The 22,980-nt window shown below is 42.2% G+C and overlaps 1 protein-coding gene across 7 annotated transcripts; it reads left to right on the forward strand.

Moving 5' to 3' along the window:
• The first annotated feature begins 476 nt into the window (after positions 1 to 476).
• MFF (mitochondrial fission factor) lies at positions 477 to 22,347 on the forward strand. Of its 7 annotated transcripts, XM_063166833.1 has the most exons (10): positions 477 to 578; positions 4,922 to 5,139; positions 6,048 to 6,220; positions 7,194 to 7,282; positions 10,682 to 10,756; positions 13,885 to 14,043; positions 16,390 to 16,407; positions 19,233 to 19,295; positions 21,232 to 21,316; positions 21,677 to 22,347. In XM_063166833.1, the coding sequence occupies exons 2-10, from the start codon at positions 4,923 to 4,925 to the stop codon at positions 21,806 to 21,808; spliced, it is 1,011 nt and encodes a 336-aa protein (XP_063022903.1). In that variant the 5' UTR covers positions 477 to 578; position 4,922; the 3' UTR covers positions 21,809 to 22,347. The 7 variants fall into 7 exon arrangements, with proteins under 7 accessions (XP_063022903.1, XP_063022904.1, XP_063022905.1 ...); XM_063166834.1 differs by lacking the exon at positions 16,390 to 16,407 and having other exon boundaries at positions 478 to 578; XM_063166835.1 differs by lacking the exon at positions 10,682 to 10,756 and having other exon boundaries at positions 478 to 578.
• The last annotated feature ends 633 nt before the right edge of the window (positions 22,348 to 22,980 follow it).

A 22,980-nucleotide genomic window follows, 5' to 3' on the forward strand; every position in this document is an offset into this window, starting at 1 on the left:
GCGCTGGGCGTCAGCGGGGCACGAACGGGACGGCTGGCACCCGCCTTTGGTGACAAATGCTCTGTGACAGTAACGGGCGGTGATGGCTGTGGGCCGGGCAGGGCCGCGGGCGCTCAGAGCCGGCCTCAGAGCCGGCCCCGCGCCCTGCAACGCCCCGGCTCCTGCCCGTGCCAGAGCTCAGCGCACACCCGGACACGCACGGGGCACACGGCACCGCTCCGTGTGTGGGCACAGAGCGCGGCTCTCCCGCTGGAAGCCAGCCAGGGCAGGGCTGCGCCATCCCCGCCCGCCGGGCCCGCGCCGCGGGTCACCTTGCCGGGCACCCCAACGCGCCTGCGCGGCGCACCCTGCCCTCAGTAAAGATGGCTGCCCCCGCCTCCCTCACACGTGAGGCACCGCCGAGAGCCGCTTCCGCCCGCCTCCAGTCACGTGACGCGCGGCCCTTACGGACAGCCGATGGGGACACGCAAGCCGCGTTTGGCGGCTGACGCGCGGAGCGCGGTGCGGTGCCGCGGTCCCTGACGCGCTCCCGGCCGGGCCGGGCCGGCAGCGCTCCCCGGCCTCCTTCCGCCGTACGGGTGAGTACGGACCGCCGGGGCCTGGCGGCAGCGGCCCCAGTTCCGCTCGGAGGGCTCGGCCTGCCCGCGGGGCCGCAGCCGGCCCTTCGCCGCGCTCGCAGCCCGAGCCCCTTCAGCCCGTGTATTCCCCGCTCCCCGCGGCCGCGCGTCCGCTCAGCCCCGGCCCCCTCAGGGCCCGTCCCGCCCGCCAGCACCGGCTCCGGGCTGCCAGCCCTGCCCCCGGCCCGGCCCGGCCCCTCGGGCTGTGCCCCGCGGCCCGGCCCGGTGCCGGGGTCGCTGCCGGGTCGCCTGGGAGCGTTCGGTAGCCGGACAGGGCACAGCCTGTGCCGGGGCTCCGCCGGCCCGGGACACCGGGGCCGCGAGCTCCCCAATTGCCCCGGACGTTATCGGCTGAGCCGCCCTGACCCCCCAAAAAGGGAAGGAAGCACCTGCACCCCCTCTATTTCCGAATGCTTTTAGTGCCGCCACAGCGCAGTGAATAGTTGGGTGTTCCAGAAAAATGGTTGCCAGAGTGATGTTTTTTTTTCTAACGTTCTCCAGCATTTCTTTTCTTATTAAAAACAAAATTAAAAGTATTTTGTGTTAAAGCATTCTGCTGGAGTAAAACCAACTTGAAAGAACAGAGTCTTTAGAGGTTTGTGATCATATAGCCTTCCCGTGTGTCCCAGGTGCATTTTGTTGATGTCATCCCAGTGCTGAGGAGAGGGGCCCGTGCATTGTTTAAGTTCAGCACCTGTAACTGAGCTCTGCAGAGCAGCTTTCAGCGTTTAGCCTGGCCCTGGTGCTCCTTTCCCTCAGATTGTTCCATTTGTGCTTTTTTAGTTCCCGGTCTCTCTGGTCTGTATTCAGTTACAGCGCCCCAGAATAAGGTCTTTTGGGTCCTTAATTCGCACCCTCAACTTTGCTCTGAGTCTTCCTCTTCCCCCTTTTCCTTGTCCAAGGATAACTGGGTGTTTGCCAAGGGAACACTTTGTATCTTATGTGCATGTGAACAGAGGATCTGTGAAGTAGCCACATCAGGAACAAACAGTAATGGAGTGGAGAAGCTACAGTTTGGTGTGGGTTGTAAAACCTCTCTGAGCTCCGTGCTGCCAGAGCTGTACTGTTACCTGAGCTCATCTTCTTGTATCTGGGGCTCCACACTGTACAGAGCATTCCCAGTTGCAGCACAGATATGGCCAATGCCTGATTATGGCCAGAATGCTGCCAAACAGTCGTCCCTCACATTGGTATGCATTGCTTCAGCCTCATCTCTTCTGTTCTTGTTTAGGAGAGGGAGGTTCTTTTGTGCCTTTCTGAACATGTAGTTCACTATTAATAACCTTTTTTTTTCCTCTCTTGCTTTGTCATCCTCTGGATTTCTCCTTTCTTATTTTCTTTCATTAAATGCTGTTGATGCTCATTTGCACATCAGCCATTTTCTATTTATCCTGTATCTGTGATTGGATTTTTATTGTCCTATCATTCTCAGACTTCTATTATCATGCCTTTTTAAGAGGTACTTAGTTCTGTAAATATCAATTTTTAAATCCTCAGTCTCCTGATTTATTATTAATGCTTTCTGTAAAATGCTTTGTATAACAAGGACATTGCAGAAAACATAACTTTGTTTTGTTCAGAAGCTTTGTTAAGATGTTTTATTTGTTGCTGAGATCTCATTGTTTCTGTTCTTCTGGTCTCCTGTAAAAAGGGGTAAAATTTGAAATCACTTTGACAGCAAATCCAGTTCTCCAGTTCTCTGGCACAAAGTAGATGAGAGTAGGAAGATATTGAGGTTTTGCATCTGTAGGGCCTTGGCAAGCACTGCTAAACCCACACAGTGCTATTTAGTTTATAAATACTTTCTGCTGCTGTCTGGCTTTGTGTAGGTTTTGCCTTGCAGCTGGAAAGCAGTTGTTGTGCAAGCAGACCTGTGTCCCAAAGCCTCACTGAGCTGTGGAGGAAACACTGCTGCAGGGCAGGGATGCTTGATCACTAAACTTGGAGCCAGCCAGGTGTTTCCAAATGAGAGTGAAGCAGGGAAACACCTTTGGTCACATGTGAGCAATAAGTGTGCCTAAAGCTGCTGCCAGTTGATACTCTGGATTATGTAATTTCTTAAAATTTGGTCTCTCTGTTGACATTATGATTTTTATGAGATTGGGAAATGCTTCACTGATCACAGACAGTGTTTAAAATGAAAAGCACCTTTTGGAATTTAGAAATTTCAGATGGCTGTGTATTTTGCTCATGTCACTAGCTGATCAAGCCAATGTCTTGCAGGCCAATGTCTTTGCAAGAGGTGCAAATCTAGTCTGTAAAATCAAAAGGCAGGGATGAAAAAACTCCATGTGAAAAGGTTAACGTTTTGAAAGTGACAGATGCTTAAGCACCTCTTGAACTGCTATGAAGTGTTTATTCCTAATTAAATGGGTTGTTTGACTTTCTTTCACTTGATAAAAACTGTGATAATTAATACAGGTGGATTAAATGTGCAGTACTTCAAGTATTTCCTTTAAAACTATTTTTTTTAAGTTTACATAGACCTTTTTTAAGGTTACACAGTGATCTTTAGCCTGGTCCCTGATCACCTGTTCTCCTACTGTGCTACAGTGACCCTTGGAGATTATTGAGATGCTTTATTTGATCTGTGATAGGGAGCCTTGCAATAAGATGAGACTTGCAAATAATAATGAGACTCGCAGGATGGACTGCCAGGTGATCACAGTGTGTATGCAGTCGTGTGTTACACTGTCCAGATCCTTCTCTGTGCTTCTGTCCATGGCCTGGGGGTTCTTCAAGGTTTAACTGGTAAATGTGGAAGAATTGCTGGTGTGGGATGGTGGGGGGGAGGGCTTGGGCTGGCTCACCTGCCTGGGGCTGCTCTGCACTGAGGCCTCTGCGTTCTGCACGTTCAGCTCTGCAGTGCACACACAGCGACAGACGTGGCCTTGAGCCAAAAATAGTAAAGGAATGTAGCTGCAATTTTAGTGGCAAACCCTGCCTTTTTGCCAGGATGGGTTACTTCATTCAGGGACCTGCTTAAGCAACACCACTCATAGATTTTGTGCTAGACTTAGCCATGCTTTGCATAGGCAGGTTTGCCAATGTAAGCTATATTTACATGTTATGTGTGTGCGTATATATATGTCTAGAAACTTTGTTTTCATGTTCAAACCCTAAAAAAACATCATTGCAATGTGAGCTGCTGACAAGCTCCCCAGCTGTTGCCTGGATAAAAAGTTTCCCACAACCAGTTCTTGCAGCTCAGTGTTTCCTCTGGGAGCCCCTTTCCAGCCCCCTCCAAATGCAGCTTCAGGGTGTCTGGTAACCGAGCCCACAGGCATTATCTGGGTCTGAGCCATCAGCAAGGTGCACTGACCACTGCCCAGGTAATCAGCTCCTCCCAGCTGTCTGAGGCCCCTTTCCAGCCACCCCCAGGCACAGCTCTAGGATTTCTTTTTCTCTCGACCCTAAATCTAACTTCAGGCTCCCAGTTACCTTGGTCTTTGACACAACTCCCAGCAATTGCATTGGTAAGTCTCTCACGGCCCAGTTTCTAGGGAACTCATCCACTGCTTCATTGGAAATTCCACTGCTTTTCTAGGAAAATGTACATATAAAGGATTGGCAAATGCTTTTAAGTTTAAATAAAGTATTGTTCTCTCTCCTCCTCATCTTGTATCAGTTCCACAACAGTAAGATGTTAATTTAGAGAAAAATATAGAAGTGAGAAGTTTAAAGAATTGCTGCACTTGGGAAGGGTTATGAATATTCTCAGTTTTCAAGCTGATTTGACAGGCTGTTGATAAGGAACTTTGTCCTTGTAAGATCTGGGTGACTGACAGTGAGCAGGAGGCTCCTGCCCAGGCTGAGTCCTTTCTGTCTTCCTTTGCCTCAACATGCAGTTTTGTGAGACTTCAGCCATTTTCTCAACCACAAGTATGCTGGATTTCTGTAAATGCAAATCAGTAATTTAGATTTCTCACCAATCCTGAATAGATTTCTTACCAATCCTACCGATTCTTTGATGTGTTTATGTTTCTATTTCTGTCAGCCAGTGCAGGAATAGTACCTTACCTGCAGAATTTCCAGGTTGGTTTGTTTTTGTTTTTTATTTGTCATTGCTCAGTTTGAGAACCCTCAATTTGAGCATTGTCTACAGTATCACTTTGTTCTTCTTTCATTGCCTGCACCTCCCAGCACTTTGTGACTACGCCTCCTATGAATTTCACCGTGCAGTTTGCTCCTTTAAATGAGACTCTTCAGTTATGATCTCCCACTTCCCTGGTGCCCTGAGCACAGCACCTGCTGCCCCTCCTGCTGGGTGCGTGTCCCTGTGTGAGTGCTGGCTTGCCTTGCAGGATGAGCGGGGCGGCGTTCCCGTCGCCGGCTGCCGAGATGGCCGAGATGAACCGGCTGCAGTACGAGATGGAATACACCGAGGGCATCAGCCAGCGCATGAGGGTCCCCGAGAAGCTCAAGGTGGCTCCTCAAAACTCTGACCTGGACAAGAGCAGCCTGGAAGGATTCCCAAATGCCAGTGTAACCATGCAGGTTCCAGAGCGGATTGTAGTGGCAGGTATGTCTGCATCGCACTCAGGTGAAAACTTGAATTAGTTCCCTTGATTTCTGGATGGCAAAAATGTATACTGATATATCAATAATAAATGATATATATATATCATATATATATAAAATATAAATGATATGTCCTTTTTGAAAGAATAACCTGTAAAATGCTTTCTGGTGTTTAAATAGTTAAAGCTCTTTAACTTGGGAAGTTTTTTAAGGTCTGAAAATGTTTCATGAATAGTTTTGGTGTAGCTTATAATAGAGACAGTGATGAATTAATTATGAACAGAAGGTTTAATCCCTGATGTTTCATCTTACTATGCTATTTTTGGAGAAAAAATTACTGTTTATTGATTTACACCTGATTTTTAGTAATTAACTGTAAGCTAAAGTAACTGTAACAAATTTTGGGGATGGACTTTATATTTGTCATGCAAAACATATTTGATTTTAATCAGAGTGCTAATTTTGTTGATAATCTGTCTATTATGAGTAGACTCTATCAATGTTAGCTTAGTATTTGTGGTCACGGGCTTTACAGTGACATATCCAGACCTGATGAAAGTCTAACAAGTTTGCAATATGTGTGACATGCATATATTTTATGCTTTGATGTCCCCAGTCAAAAACACTGATAGGACTGTGTCTTGAGTGCTCTCACTTGCATAACAGTTTATGTGGTTCAGGGTTACTCAAGATCATTGTCCTCAGAGAAGCTGCTCAAATAAGTGTCAATGTGGTCTTTATGAGCACTTCAAGAGTAGTTTTTAACATACAAGAAGGGTAAAGAAGGTTATACTTCATCATTTGGCACAGGCAGGAGAAGTTACTGCTGTGATGTCCTTTTGAACTTTAGGCACAGGCCTTCAGGCCTCAGAACAATTTGCTTTCTGTTGACAATTGATGTTCTTGCAGGTAATAGTGAAGACATTCCATTTTCCAGACCAGCAGACCTTGACATTCTTCAGTCTACTCCATTCAAACCACTGGCATTGAAAACTCCTCCCCGTGTTATTTCTCTTAGTGATCGACCGCTAGATTTTTTGGACCTAGAAAAACCTCCACAGCAGACACCTCAAAGTGAAGAGGCCAGTACTTATTTTGCTTTTTCCTTAGATGAGAAGCATTCTGCTAAAGAAAGTGAAATGACCAATGATTTCTCTACTGTAGTGCAGATCAACCTGCTGCTGACATATGTTGGGAAAATACAAAAATATTTTTATTAGCACTATAGTAGTTCTGTTTAGACTTTGAAGTGGCAGATGGCTGGAATTGCCATGCTCAGCAAGCTTACTCACTACTTACAAAAATAAGATCATAATTAGAACTACTCAAAATACTTCTAACAAAAAAATCCTTATGATGAAGAGAAAGCTGTAAGGTTTTTTTATTTATAAAGTATCAGAAAAATGTAAGATTCTTGTATATAGTTATACATTATAATGTATGTGGTTAACTTCTGGGCTTAGGACTTCATAGCCAGATGATATAACACCACACAGAGTTGCTGAGTTTTAACAAAACTCTAAGAAAACAACTTCAAATAATGGTATAGCGTTGGCATCCAGGTGAACAATGGCAACTGACACTTTAAAAACAGAAAATTATTTATGAAGCTGCATATTCTATAGGCTTTTAAAATAGAATAGAAATATATTTATCTCTGGTGGTGGGAAGTAATCCCAGAATGGGTAAGACTGGAAGGGACCACTGGAGTTGATATAGTCCAGCCTCCCTCTGCAGGGTCATCCTAGAGCATGTTACTCAGGATTGTGTCCAGGGGGCTTTGAGTATCTCCAGAGAACATTGGAAATTCTGTTAGTTTGTAACTGTGACATCAGGTCACACGGATAGGTAACAGCAGGGTTGCACTAAGTGTGGAGCTTGGTTTTACATGTACCAGCATCACATCTGTCATCAACTGTTTTCCCCCTAATCCCTGTGAAACCCCTGGAAATGTGCCTTTGTGTCTGAGGGCAGGTGTGGGTGACAGGCCTGCAGAGCACAGAGCTGTGTCCCGGACTCTGTGGCTGTGATGTCTCCTTTGCTCCCGTGCCGCAGGTGCGCGCCGTGGGAAGGCTGAAGCGAGAGCGCTCCATGAGCGAGAACGCCACGCGGCAGAACGGGCAGCTGGCCCGCAACGACTCCATGTGAGTGCAGCCCCTGCAGGGCCTCTGCTGCACCTCTGGGACACCCACCCTCCTTCCTTACCTCCTCCTTACTGCTTCTCCCAACTAATGTTTTCTATGTTGTGGCAAGAACATCGTTTTAACTGTTATAACACCAGTCTTTTTCTTTTCTCCCATGGGTTTTGTTTAGGGAGGTGACTTCTTGCAGGGGATGGGTGGAAGTGTTTGTGGCTCACAGTTGGTTTCACCACTTACCAGGAATTGTTATTTCAGGAGATTTTTCAGTTTCTGAGTTGGTACAATATTTTTCCCCCGTGAATTTTCAGGAAATGGCATTCTTTGTGCATCAAAATGTTCCCAATTCTCCCACTGTTAATATTATAATGATTTTCATTCATTGGAGAAGAAATATTTTTATTTCCTCATAAATATTAGAATAAGTATTTTTTTCTATGGTGTCACTGTACTTCATGTATTGGAATCTGTGAGAATATGCATCTTAATCTTTTCTGACCAAAATGGCAAGGAGCACTTAGAATTGGAAACTTCATCCATTGTTACTATCCAAAGTTGCAGTTCTGAACACATAGATTTCTGTACATTTTTATTAGATATGATAGTCTTGGATTAATCATGCCTTATTCTGAGTGACAGCATCTTTCCACCTGGAAATAACTGGTTTTACAATATAACACTTAGGAATCTTTTATGTATGAATTTTAATACAGCTGCCATAAGGAATACTTGCCTTAGAAAAGGCTTTAAATTTAAGATTTGAAAGATGGGATTCATCTGTCCCAATGCAGACTGTATAACAATATTGCTAGATCACTATCAAACTTAATTTTCAGTAACTAGAGGGAAATAAGTGCATAGCCTACTTAGGGTCTACCTATTTTTAGTCTAAAGTAGATCAAGTGAAGTATGCCCTAGAAATGCCTCTTCTTCTATTGACATCAGGGGCACTGGGAGGTACTACTGTGTGTACCACATATCTGTCCACCTGTTAATTTGGCTAAAATGAAATGTACTCTGATGCATGTTCCACACATGTTACACTTCTCCTTCTCTTCCAGATATTTGTGGAAATATTGTTTCATATCTTCCCCTTCTTATTTGATGAGACTTTGGGTTCACACAAGTTTATAGATTGCATATGTCTAGGTGCTCAGGTCTGCAGAGTCACACACATTTACTGAGCTGGCAAAACTCAGATTCCCATCTTTAAGTGCCTGACCAGCTCAGTCTCTGGGTGTTCTATCATCCTCCTCGGTGTCCAAGCTCCCTGTGGTGTCACTTACCCGGTAATGTCCCACTGGACTGGACACACTATAATGTCACTTCAGAGTGGCTTTCTCTTGCCCATCTGGCAGTTTGGACATGGTACCTGCTGGAGTACCATGGTCTTCATGTGATGGGAGCTTCCTGTGGAAATATTTCTGCCTTTGATGCTGCCAGCTCTGCTTTGCCAGTCTTTGATGTATTGCACTTAAAAGGAAAAAACAGTTGGTAAAGAAATTCTTGCAATCTGTTGAAATTGCTTTACACTTGATCCCTGTGTTTAGTTTTCCAGAAGTCATGGGCCATGCCAGCCACCTGAGAAAACAGTAAGATCAGCTCTGCCTGTAGTTGCTGTCAGATTTCTCACATATCTGGACTTCTTGAATCTGAAAATCCTAAATCTGTAAAACTTGCTATCCTGTGCTTTGCTGTCACTCAGTAGTTATATATAGAATTACTGGGTTGACATGGCCTGAATGTTATTTGCTGTCACAGTATTTTAATCTTCTATCAATCCTTCAGAGGCTTAGCCATACAATGAGCACCTGGAATCCTGTAAATTTAAAAAACCTGTGATGAAGGAACATATGACTGGCAGCTGGCATGACTCAGTTTATCATTTACAAAAGCCAGGAAATTATTACACACCTGGAGATCAGTTTTCCTCTCTTGATACCCACGCTAGTGCTTGATAAGGTCTGTCATATAAATCATAGTTCCAATGCCAAGCACCTTCTATTGTATCTTTTTGATTGATCCAGGATCTCTTCTCTTGCTTGTAAGATAAATAACAGCTAGATGATATTGAGCCTTTGGATCTGTATTCTCTACTGCCCACGTGGAAGATATCCTTCTTCATTGCAGTATTCTGCACTTCTGACCTGCAGATAATGTATTTTAGTAGAACTTCATTTTTCTCTTGTCCTCCCAGGTGCCTGTTTTCTTATGACAGAAGTTATGTTGTGTCTAATGCTAGATCATCTGCTTTGAAATCACAGTTTCTTTTTCTGTCACAATTGCTTCTTCTGATTCAATATGATCCAAAGAAAGAAATCACTTTGAACATGCTCTGGCATTCTGATGCTGAGTCTGACATTTCTCCCTCATCCAGGTTTTGTCACTCTCCGAGTGGAGAATGTGACTCTGTACCTGGCTACTTCTCAGGAGAATGTTCTAGGAATTCAGATTGTAAAAACACCACAGTCACAGTGGAATCTGTGTGGCTCTCACAAATGCAGGAAGGCCAGGCCTTCTGTGCTTGGTGGAAAGGTAACATCTTGGCTCTTGCTTCCTCACAGTTTAAGCCCTTAGGACATACAGTGTAAACTGCAAAAAAAATTACAAGTTTCACGTACATCTATTCTTTGCACTACAGAAAATGCAGTTGTGCAGCTGCTGCCTCATTTATATCACCTTGGAATTCCTTTACCATCTGAAAATACTAATTTTCCGGTTAATTACAAGAATACAAGAAACTAGCTGCTGCTAAAGTTCTTATATCCCGTGTTGTTGGCTGAAAAAAAATAGTTTTCTTCTGCACTAACAAATGCTGTGGTGCTCTACCTTGATAAAAATCAGCTCTTTGTTTTTGTGCTTTGGTTTGGTTCACATCTTCAAATAGAAAATGAAGTCCATGTGGGCTGCTCAGATGCTGTGATGAGGATTGAAGAGGTGCTTGGAGCACTGCCTTTTAAAACCTTTGTTTTCAAAAGATGATTACAGTTCTCAAGTTTTAGTCTAGGACACTGTTGTCCTCCTTGGACAAAATATTCAGATGTACTGTGTGAAATTCCAAGGCTTGACTTAGAAAGTGACAAAATCAAACATTCTGGAATAGATGGTGCAAGTGAGAGTTGGCTGGGCTCCCTGTCACAGTGTTCTTGACATGCACACATAGTGGTTTCTCTTCCATTGTCTTTCTCTTCTTGTCATCCAGTTGCATGCAGAGACAGTTATGAGGACTTTTTGGCAGCTGGGCTTCATTAAAGTCAGTAATTCTCTAATGCTCTTAGAAATCCTGGGACTAACAAGTACCTGCTGGTACAATAACTGTCTGTGTAGCAATAATGACAACTCTCTAAACTACAATCCCTCTTTTTCTAAGGATGCTTACTTAAGAGATTACAATTGTTATTCAAGGTGGCACAGATCAGATACTGTCCCAAGAAATAAAATGCCACGGTTCCAGTCACCTCTTTCGACTAAGGATTGCACGTAAGCCTGAACCTTCCCTGGTGTATGAAAAGCAAGAGTGTGAATAATTCTGTAGCTCTCTGCAGTACTAATATTCTGACTAAGTACCTCTAGTTTAGAATATAAAATCTGAAACAGCTACGCTGAATGTGTTGTTTCTAATTTTGCTTCAGGGTTTCTCAAACTTGGCCAAATTGTTTCCTTCTGTAAAGAGCACAGGGAAAAACACCTGACAGTCAATGAAAGAGAAATAAAATTTCAAATTATCTTTAACTTGTTTGACACTCTGTTCTTTGGCTAGTTTTGTATAGCTGGAGAAACAAAGCTTTTTGTTGGTCATTGCCAGCCAATGCTGAATGCAAGGATTCCACATCTCTGCTGGAAGTCACCAAACCACCAAGAGTGCATGGAAAACTGGGCAACACTTAATTTTCTTTTTGTTCCAGCCTTTTCCTTTGAATAACACATCTTTCTAGAGAGTTCAATTTCACAGTTTGAGAAATTCTGTTCTTCTTGCAAGTCATGGAGGAAAAGGTGATGGTGTGCACGTCTCTCTATGTGCTTGAATTCAAAGTAACCTTAATTAGTTAAATCTGTTTACCTCTAATTTAATACTACCAGAACTGCAAGTCAGAAAAATACCTGAAATAAAGCCTGAGTACACCACAAATGCTTTGAGGAGGTTTAGGGGAGATTGCTGCTAAGCTAAAACTGCATATAGCAGCATGCTACTCTACTCTTTCATAGTAATGTCTGTAATTTCATCCTGTCTGTTTTGGTTCCAAGCTCTGGAATTGACTGGTGTCTGAAACCAGGGAGGTTACAGTGGCTGGAGCTATATATAAGGAATTCTTTTCAGAGATGAGAAACAAAATTATCCCTACAACTAGGACCTTTTCACTGAAAATGGAGTGGGGAAGGGGGGATAGCCACAATGTCTAATGATAAGTGCTTACATTACATATTAGAGAATTTCCTTATGGCAGAGATTTTTTTTCTCTTATGTTATCTGGGCTGATTTGTATCAGGTAATAGCTTCATAATATTTCTTCTCCATGGTCTCTGACATAGTCCAAAGGACTGCCAGATGCTTACAGGACAGCAATTTCAAATCCTGAAAAAGCAAAATTTTCAGAAGAAAAATTTTGCTTCTCTCTCGAACCCCCAGTCATGGCCTTTGTGCCCTTCATAGAACTATTCTTGTTTCTGATTTTTTCCTTATTATATAACTTTGAATTTAATCAGCACATGTAACTTAATGCTAAAGAATTCCGTACAGTTTTAGTTAAAACTGGGTTTTTTGGGTTTGCTTTTATAATTTATTAGGATCTTTTTAAGTATGTACAGAATTCTTTGTATGCAAAAATCATTACTATAGTATTTATACTAATACCATTCTGGACAACAGGAATTCCACATTTTTTTCTGTTTTGCAATATGTTTAAATATTATTTGCTACCTTTTTTTATTAAGTTGTCTTTCACCCTATTCTGCACATCTCTGAAGTGATGTACAGGGAAATTAGTTTTAATGCAAAATATGCTGTGATTTCAAGCCTTAACTCTTCCTTCATTTGCCTAAATCCAGCAAATCCACAAGGAGTAAAAATTCTGATAAATTCATTTTAATGGCAATATTTTGAACTTGCCCCTGCTGCTTGATATTTTTCAGTTGAATATTGGCATTTCTAGTGCAGTTCCATAGTAAAGTGTGTGGGTGTGACCACTACTATTGATTACAAAATAGAAGTCATCATAAATATAGAGAAAGGTGGATTCTACAAGTGTGGGAGAACAATAAAAGCTGTAAGGAAGCAACCAGATATTTACTGCAATGTAGTCTGTGGCAGCCTGAAAAGCTACCTGCCCTTGAGGTAACAATGACCAGTGTCAGCCAAGCCCCAGGTGCTGCAGTCTGTGGGTGTCCCTTGAGGCCCAGGATGGCTGAGCTCTGCTGTGGCAGAGGTGACATTCCTGTAACATTCTTTGATTCAGTCTGTTCAGTGGAGTTTTCTGTCCTGCTCAGTTTTGTGATCTTGCTGCCAGCCATGTGCAGAGCAGCTCTGTTCAAAGTAAGAGTAGCCACAGAATTCTGACCCAGCTTGAGATTAGCCAAATACCAAACCAACTTCCAAGTACTCAGCATTAATGTTTTATTAAAATGCCACGGTCAAATGATTGACAGTTTAAGTCCAAAGCTGTTGTAGCAAAGCACAAGTGGCAAGGAAATGTGTTGAATTATGGGTGCTAATCTCAGAATAAAAACTAACCCAAGATTTAAAGGGTACAGTGGCTTGCACTTGGTTTGCATGTGTGTTAATATTTACATTAAATTAACACTAATTAATTCCTACTAAAAAAGCATCTCACCTCTAATAAAGTTTCCAGATTAAAAAAAAAAAATCTTGCTGTGTACAGGAAAAGTGAATAAAGTCACTTTGAATGTAAAGAAACATAAGCAAATTGTAGGCAGCTTATCAAAGCTATTTTCTCTCTGATAGACAAGTTTGATATAATCCAAATGGCCATGTTTGAAGTCCAGTCCTGCATATTTTAAATAATGCTTTTTATATCATAGTCAACATGTTAGATCATGTAATTCATTGTCACTGGGATGTGAATTTTGTACTATTCTTAGAATGTGTTGCATTTTGCCTTTAAACTTGTTCATATGCAAATCAAAATGCTGTCTTGATCACAGCTTCCAAAAAAAATTTTTGAAGGGGTTCTGTGTGAGATTGTCCTTATTGAAAAAGGCTTGTGTTTTGAAAAGAGATGATGTGTAGGATTTTCTTAAAATGCCAGTGCTTGTAAAAACACTCCTCTGATTGATGTCAAGTGAGGACTTGAACACTGACTGCAGCAGGTACAGATTTAGCTGTACAAGCACTTTCTAGGACTAACTTGTATAACAGATCAAAACTGTGTCCTTATTACTACCTGTGTGTGTTTCTGGTGAACATATGTAAATGCAGCTCATAATCCCCACACTACAGGAATTTGGGAGTGTTACCTTACAGTGGTGGGAGAAGGGTAAACCAAAAGCAAGCAATAAGCATTTTGGAATGGGGTCTATCTGAAAAGCTTTTTTTTTCATTTAAAATCTGACTCTAGTGTTTCTCTCTTCATTTACTATGCTTGTACAAACAGTGTGACCCCATCACTGCAACAGGCCCGTGTCTGTCCTCCCAATATGTTACCTGAAGATGGAATTAATCTTTACTCTGCTCGTGGCATTTTGTCGTTTATCCAGTCTTCCACTCGTAGGGCTTACCAGCAGGTCTTGGATGTGCTGGATGAAAACCGCAGGTGATTGGTTGTCACTGGTTCTGCCAGCTTCTGCTGCTTTGTTTTTCTTTTCTCCTTTTTAGTGGACTTTGGTTTCTGTTTACACAACAATGAGATGAAATTATTTGCTTTTGCTTTCCTTTGCTTTCAATATTCATAAGCAATTTAAATGTCCAAAATTCACATTTCAAAATGCTTCTGTTTCAAATACAGCATTGTTTTGGTTTCCTTCTAAATAAAAATCTTCATAGGAAGGGTTAGCCTGTGGTTGCAAGGGGTTTTGCTGGTCCAAGATTATTAGTGTATTCTGCAGTGAATACTTGACCCTGAGCCTGCAAATTTACAAGCCTTGTCTTCTGCTTCTCTGTTGGTGAGCAGGGGTGCAAATCAATAAGATTGGGTTGATGATGTCATGAAGCATTAAAAAAATGTGCAGAAAGAGGGTAGAATATTAAAAGGCATTGTAGACTACTTGGATAATATGTCAGGACTTGAAACTGTTGTGGTTTATTTTGGGAATAATTCTCTCTGTTGGCCACATGACTGATGGTGGCCACCCTGGATGCTGAGAGCAGGAAAGGCAGGGGACACTGGGGAGTTGGTTGCTCCTCTGATTATTGCTGTCTCTGATTTTATGGATTACCTGACACTTGGAGAGTAATGAGCCAGAACAAGCCTCATGGCAATCCCTGTGTAGTTATTTCCATTCTCTTCAGTGGAATTTTGCTCGCTTGGTGTATCCTTAGACTGTCTGGATTTGGGATTTGGAAGCATTCCAAGAACAGCATGTTTAATACTACAGAAACATTCCTAAAGACTAACAATGGCAATATTCATTTACTAAAAGCAATTTCCAGGCTAGTTGTATGCCAGCACAGAATTCAGGTAACAATTGCACACAGCCTCCAGTGCAGGGCTAGCTCAGACCCCCAGGGCTTGCCAGGAGGTTCAGTTAGTGGAAATAATTGGGAAGAACACTGGGAGGACCTGCTCATTTCTCCTGCAGCATTTCAGTGTGGCCTGTGCTAGCAAGTTCTTTGAAATTTGCCCTGTGCCTCTGCTATCTTATCTTAGCAGCACACTTACTGTGTGTAGTGTGAAGTTTAAATTATTTGCTCTCTAGTTGTTTTGGTAATGAAATGTGACTATCAAGCCAATCTTACTGTGAATGTCTGTGTGTTTGCAGTCACTTTCCAAACTGGCACCTCCTGTAGCTCACCATGTTTGCTGACCTGACAATATATAAATGCCCATATTAACATTCCTGAACTGTAAAGAACTCCAGTATTTTTGGCCTTTGTATTCTTAAACTGGGACTCAGAAAAACAAGCAAAATCAGCTGCACAGAGTCCCTTGAAATACTGTGGGTTGGGTGCTTAACTAATGAATTATTTAATCCTGTGAAATGCCCAGCTGTTAAAATTTTGATGCCTGTCTATCAACAGTTGGGCATCAGTACTTTTTTCCCCTTATCAATATTAAAATTATACAAGTATAAATTTGTTTTGCCAAATTAAAGCTCCCAGATAAGAAGAAATTGTACTGTCTATAAACAGTAGCACTTAAGGATCCTGTGCCAAGAGTCCTTGTTAAAATATAGATTGGAACTGTACCCCTTTTCCCAGACTGCTGTGAAGCTAACAGGTTTTATTCCTGGCTTCTCTTATGCATGCTCTTGCCTGTGTTTTGTAGGATTCTGGAAAACAAATCCATATACATACACTTTCAACTTAGTTCAATTATCAGAAAAATTCTAGGATTCTGAATCCCTGAAAAGCTGCAATTAAACTCATCCTGGTTTGAGTTAATTTGCAAGATGTTCTTACTAACCTTCCTAGAAGGAATGGGAAACCTGCTTCTAGTCACCTATGAATAAATAGGTGCTAAAATAATGAACTTTGCAATAAGGTGAAAGTGTATTCTTTGTGGCTGGGTGTTTAGACACCCACCACTACAGCTGGCGTGGGAATGTGAAATTTGGATGATCCACTTGCATGGTTGCAAAATATTCTTCATTTTAAATTGCTCTAAACCTGCACTCTGTTCTTTTGCTCTGTGTAATGTGTTTACTTTCTCCAAGCCTTACCTATTTTAACATTTTATGCTTAATACTTGAAGAGATCTTTTAAAGCTAACAAGATCTGGCTGTGTGTTACTCACTGGAAATATTTTTAACTTGTTTTATAGCTTGTCTTGTTTTTTTCCCACCCAAACATTTTCCAATCTACTAAAACTGCTAACGGTAGGTGCTGATGGTACTGCTGCAGATAATGAGTTATGCCTAGCTCAGCCAGCACTGCTCACATAAAGGATTATTTAAATGAGCTACAATTTAATGATCACTGTTTACTCTTGCATTTCCTTCAGCTTGGACAAGGACAATAGGTCAGTTTTGGTTTCTAGTTCTAACCATTTTTCTGTTTCAATTTCTGTGGGATGACTGTAGGACCTACCCCTAGTGTCCTTTAAAGGCTGATCTTTTATGCTGTAGGCAGCAGAAGAAAATCTGAAAACAAACCAGCCAAACAAACAAGCCCCCCAAAACCCTATGCATTTAAGGAGATTTTAGTGATGTCTTAAATGCAGGGAAAAGAGAGGATTTCATATCTGCATAGACTTGTTTTAAAATCTGTACTTTATCTAAACCGACTCATCTCTTGAGTCAGTACATTTTATTTAGGAGGAAAGAGTATGGAAATTTATGATTTCTTTTCATTAGGATAGTCCTTTTTTGAAAAAAACCACTATCCTTTTTAAATGCCAAACTTCACCCACATAGTCATATCCTGAGATTTTATAAGATCGTTTTCATATTGAGAAAGTTAAAGATTGTAGAAATAAAATGGGAAGCGAGTTATGACCATCAAAGAGGGCTACATTTGACTCTGGCCTGGGGTAATGATGGTTCAGAAGGAGATGAGATTTGTCCCCCCTGGTTGTTTTCCTCCCAGATCATGTGTTTAGGGTTGATTCCTCATGTGGAAGCAGCAGGAGACAGACCAGGTTCAGCTGCTCCTTGCCTTACTGCCTGTTTTCCCACTGGTATTAAATTGTATTCCTGAGCATTCCCTTCAAGTTTGAGGTTGCTGCTGTGTTTGCAGGGACTACACATGACCTTGGTGTTATGGCTTCTTCTGATCATGCACTAATGTTTAGGATGGAATTGACAGAAGTAGCCAGAAAATTCAGAGTTCTAATGTACACTTCTTTTTTAAAGGAGGCCATGCATTTAATGTCTTGCCTTTATTATTCTTGTACATTCTGTATTTGCCAAAAAAACTTACTGCTAATTTGGGGGTAAAGTTCTCAGTTATGAGGCCACTGTGATCAGTGTAATCAATTCTCTGTTGATATAAAAAAACCAAGCAAGTAGAAGAGATGGGGCAATATTGTGGTATTCCTTTTGGGTCCATCTGTAATGGAATAAAAAGTGACCTGTAAAGAAAAGGAAGAAATCACCTGCAGCATCTTAAGAGGCTGGCTGTGTTGGGAAGTAGGATCAAAGACTTCAGTTTGAGCTCCTGCCTTGCACAGGTCTCAGAGTGCTCTGGGTTTGTGCCTTGCTGTAGCCCTCAGCTGTCTCCAAGCCTGTGGCTTTCCTTGGGAAGGGTAGTTGTGAATTAGGATTGATAAATTCTACAACAGCTGTAAAACTTTGTTTGCCAAAAGAGAGCACAGAAGCTGAATTTAGAGAGCACTTGAGACTGTTGTTCTCCTTACACAGAATCCAAATGTCCTGTGTCAGATGGTGTGGGCAGTGCCTGCTGGGTACTGGCTCTGGCATTCACATATCTGCCAGTTAGTTACAGGTGACTGAAGTTCTCAGAGAAATTCTGTGGCCTTCTCCATAGCTGCTGTTTGCTCAGTTTCTTACACTGTCTCAAAGTATTTAGTTGTGGCATCTGTCAGAGAAGATTTTAGACAACTGAATCATTTCTCTGGTTAGGAATAGGGTTTTTTGGATAACTTTCTGCAAGACCTTGTACATTTAGGTAAGAACATTCATACATTGCATGTATCAGAAATGGGGCTTTCTGTTTTGTAAAACAAATCATGTTGGCCTAAGTGCTAGAAAGGGACAACATTGTGGTGTGCACTTCTGGGGCTAACTAGACTAGGATGTGGTCCCAATAAATAGTTACCAGGTAGCAGAGTTTGCCAAGGCTCCTAGACCCTGATCTTTTTAAGTGAAGCTGGTGGCTGTGATATTTTTGCATTGTTCTGGCTGGTCTCAGTTCTCCCAGCCACCGTGGCACCAAAGCTCTGCCTCCTACATGGACCTGCTGTAAAGATTTTCATACCTAGATTGTCTTCAGTTTTATAGCCTGCAGGATATGTGGGCTAAATGCATGGTACCAGTATCTCCAGTTGGCATTGGGAAAATGAAGGAGATTGAGATTTCAGGCTCCTGCAGTTGTTGCACACCTGTGATGTGGAACCCTAATGCCTCATTACCAGAGGCACTGGAAACAAGAGTGCCAGCTTGTCAGAGGGTGCTGCTGGTGAGCTGCAATACAGCAACTTCTCCTTGCAAGCTTCATGTATATTATTGCAGCAGTCAAAAAAGCTCTACCTTTTCTTCCTCCCTGCCCAGAAAAAAAAGGGAGAAGAGCAGAACTTGTAAGGATGTTCAGGAGATGTGCTTGAAGGCTGTAGTCACTTCCTGGACAGATCTCCCTCCCTCCAGGTTATACATGGCCCTTAGGCTGCCAGCTCAGGTTTCTGAATTACATCTAGCATAGATGAATGCAGGAAATACAAATCTCCCCTTTCCCTGCAGGGAGCAGAGGGTGATTAAAAGAGCTTTTATAATTATGTCTAGTACTTTTATTGATTTCCTGTTATTGTTGGGTGAGGTGTTAGATTTGGGGTTAATTTATTTTTTTTTAACCTGAAGTTCCCCATATTTATTTTTTAAGGCTAAATTTCTATTTCACCTGTTTGTCTTCTGCAAATCAAGCTTCTCCAAATCTGCTTCATCAAAAATTTGCTTATGTGTCTTAGCTGCAAAAACATTCAGTGTTGATTAAATTTGAACGAGAGAAATATGGAAGTACAATGTACAACAAAATAAAAGAAGTTATATTGAAACATAGAGTATATCTGGAAGTATTTTGATGTTCCTTTGATCCTTGTGTTTTACATCTTATCTCTTGTTTGTCATTTCCTGTTTCTGTCTTGTGCTTTCACTCTACAAAATCCTGCTGTAGGCCAATGTTACGTGGTGGGTCAGCTGCTACCACCTCCTCTAACCCTCATCATGACAACACCAGGTAAAGAGCATTTTTTGTTAGTCACAATCCACTAATTCTAAAATTCAGATTTCTATTTCCCTCTTCTCAGCAATGTTATTTTAAAGCACAGTGCTCATTTTTATGCTGCCTCTCAACTCTTGAGGTATTTCAGGACTTTATTCCTTCCCCATCCAAGTCACCTGCATGATCTCAGTTGTCTGGTAGATACAATGTGCTGCAGAACTCTGCCTCAGATGAATGCCTGAGTGGAGGCTCTTACATTACATGAGCTGTATAGTTCAAGTATTTGCTGTTTCATAGGGAGCTTACTAGAAAATTTGGCCTTACCTCACCTAATTTGGAGGTGCTCTCAGCCTGTGATTGTTGGTTGTACCTGGAGGCCTCTTCACTGCCATTGTCTTGGCAGATTGACATCATTTCAGTGGAACTGGGTAAGAGATTGACACATAATCCCATGGTCAGGATGATGGGGAAAAACAGTCCTTTCACATCCATTTTTCCTGTTTGCCTTTCAGACTTCAGTGTTTTCATGGAAGTGGAGGTTAGATTTGGGTGTAAGTAGAAACTGGATTCAAACAGATTCTTCTCTAACTCAGGAATCAGTTTCTGAAATGGTCTAAGAGCAATCTCAAGGGGTTTTTGCTGGTAACCCTCTTGATTCAATACTTGGGAAGGTCTGGAAATTGTGGAGCAGCAGTCATACACTGTTGTGTGAGCTGGGAGGGAGCCTTGTGCATCTCACTGAAATGCTGACCCTCCCTGCCTTTCCCAGGAGAGAGTGAGGGACAGCTGTGCTTTAGATCTGGTGGAATTTTCTACTTTTTTTACCATGTACTAGTAACAAAAAAATAGCTACAAAAACACCCTTGTCAGAAATCTCTTTGGTTTTCAGAGGGCATTCTAGAGAACTTTCAGGAAAGTGATGGGAGAACCTGCAAATGCAAAAGTAGTTTCTGCACTTAAGGGCATTCTGCAAACTCCATGAATTCTACTCATATTCTTATTAGTTCGAGATTAACTGTCATTAAATACTTAATGTTCTTTTAGGTGTATTTGTTGTTGGGAATTCAGTAACCTTGACATTATTTTGCTCCATTTAAGCTGTCTGCAGCAGTTGTACACAGGTCCTCGTGAGAACGGAAGTCAGGGGGAGCTGATACTGGAAGTGGAGGTTTTAAGACACAAAGTGAGAAGCTCAGGAGTAGGTGGAGGATCTGAAACTGCTTTACCTGTTTAGTAGTTGGAAATAAATCTGGCTAAGAGCTAGCACTTGTATGATCAAAATAAAAACCTGTAAAGACTTTCTGCCACTTTTGAACTGATAATAAATGTTCTTTATTTATTTAACTTGTCCTGGAGTTGGAATAATGCTCTTTCTGAATTGCTGCATTCAGAAAACTGAGAGTGCTCTGGGAGCAAACTTTCTAATGCACACAAAGTTCAGCAAGCAGTGAGTGACTGCACTGGGCTTTGTTTGCCAGATTCTCTGCCTAAAATACAGAGATTGATGTGACTGAGGTTCTTAATCTCAGTAAGTGTCCTCTTTGGATATTGAAGTAGGTACTGAGCATAAGACACTTTGCAAGTCTGGTTATTTCTGCTCTGGCCAGGTCTCTTGCAGCTTTGGCACTTTAGGTCAGGCAATGTTCATGTTTCATGAATCAGTTAACTGGAAATGGTCTTTTGAGGAACTGTGTGTCAGAAGGAGGTTTGTCTGTGTGGAGAATTTTAAGTGTGGAGAGGAATCAACCTGAATTTAGTCAACCACTAACCCACTTCATATCTTTACTCAGTTAGGATCCTATTGAAATGCAATTCTGTAACAGCTGCAAAAAGAAATTTTAGTTCTCGTCTCCATCACCACCAAAATACAAATCTGCTAGAATGTTGATAAAATATGGTACTTGCTGATCTGCATGGCTGACACAGCTGAGCCCTGTCCTTCATTTGCTAGATACACTCTCTCCAGCTTCGAAACGACGCTCGAGGGAACCCCAGATGACATGACAGTCGTAGATGCTGCCTCCCTAAGAAGACAGGTACGTAAAACACAGTAGTGACAACATTAGGACAAAGCTGTAGTGGTAAAATGGGGAAGGTTTTCTCAGTGACTACAAAGGTACCCCCAACAGGCAAGGCAAGGGCTCCTCTCTGTGCCCCTGCTGGACTGCCCTCACATACCATGTCCTGTTCTGGGAGTCTGCAGAATCTGATTCCGTTTCTGCTCCTAAATAATAGGGACTGCAGGATCTGATCACTACTGATTGAAGAGAGAAGGTCAAATTATCAACTGTTTAACATCCATCTGTTTGAGATACTAATTTTACATGGTTATTCAAAAGCTTCTAGAAAGTGTGGCAACTTGTAATGAAATAATAAAAGCCTTTATTTGTTTGTAGATAATCAAACTTAATCGCCGTCTCCAGCTCCTGGAAGAAGAGAACAAAGAGCGTGCTAAGAGGGAAATGATCATGTATTCCATTACTGTAGCTTTCTGGCTACTCAATAGCTGGCTTTGGTTTCGGCGCTAGACACAGCTCTCAGAAAGATTTACTAGCTGCAAACACAAACAATTTGCAAAATTCCTTGTTTGTTTCTGATTGTATGCTGTTTTATAATGAATACACTGGAAACTTCCACCACAGATAAAGGCTCTAGAATTGCAGTGTTAAAGGGACACCTTGTTCATTTATAACGTATTTAATAGATTTGCATTGCAAATGCTGCAGTATCCTCCTTTGCATGCTTCTGTGTAACATGGACCAGCCCATGGGGAATCTGCTTCATGCAATGTCAGTGCTCTCCAGGACTAACCACTGGAGGTTGTGTTGATGAGAGAAGAGAACAAATGGAATGGGTTTGGAAAAAAAAGAACAAAAAACAAAAGGAATACAAAGTCATTTTTATTGTTCTGTTGTTAGATGCAATTAAACAATTGCACTAGTTTTCCTTTAGTCCAAGTAGTTTGAGGTGTGCCATAATCAAGGAGTGTGTGCTGTTTCATGAGTATGTTCTTTGTTTAAGTATATGTTCAGGTTGAATAATAAAACGAATTCTTTGCTAACATGCAGATTGTCCAGAAGTGTGTAATATGTATTTTTTTTTAGGTTTAATTTGGCAGATGTTTTTCTATAAATTACATTTTTAAGCAAGTTAGTTTGTGAGTGATCAAAATATTATGGAGTACAAGATTTTGGTGTAGTATCTTTAATAAAACTCTCTCAAAAATGCCCAACCCCAAACCATTGTTTAATATCATTTGAAGAGAATTTATTTGAGAATTTATGTGAACTATTAGTCTTTGATGTAAGTAGTTAGCTCCAAAGCAGCAGGCGGGCATGTGACAGCGCAGTGCAGGCTGCCGCCGCTGGGGTCAGGCTGTGTGCTGGGGATGGGGGCCAGCCTGGGGTGCCCTGATGCCGGGGTCAGTTTAACCATCCCCCGCTCGGCCTCGGCCTGGTTTGGTCGATGCTGTCACAGGGGTGACAGCTCCCTGCAGGCTGGCGGCTCCATGGCCCTGGCACGGCTGCAGCAGCCGCAGCTCCTTCCCCGGGGCGTACAGAGCAACTCACCGTGCCCGTGTGCCCGAGGCCGGCAGTGACACCTCAGCGCTGCTCCAGAGGCAGCCTTCCTTCCTCAGCACAGCGGGACCCAGAGCCCTGTGCAGGGCCCTGTGGGGGCTGTAGAGGGGCACAGCGGGGTG

The sequence above is a fragment of the Melospiza melodia genome, chromosome 12, assembly GCF_035770615.1.
Source record: "Melospiza melodia melodia isolate bMelMel2 chromosome 12, bMelMel2.pri, whole genome shotgun sequence".
NCBI lineage: Eukaryota > Metazoa > Chordata > Aves > Passeriformes > Passerellidae > Melospiza > Melospiza melodia.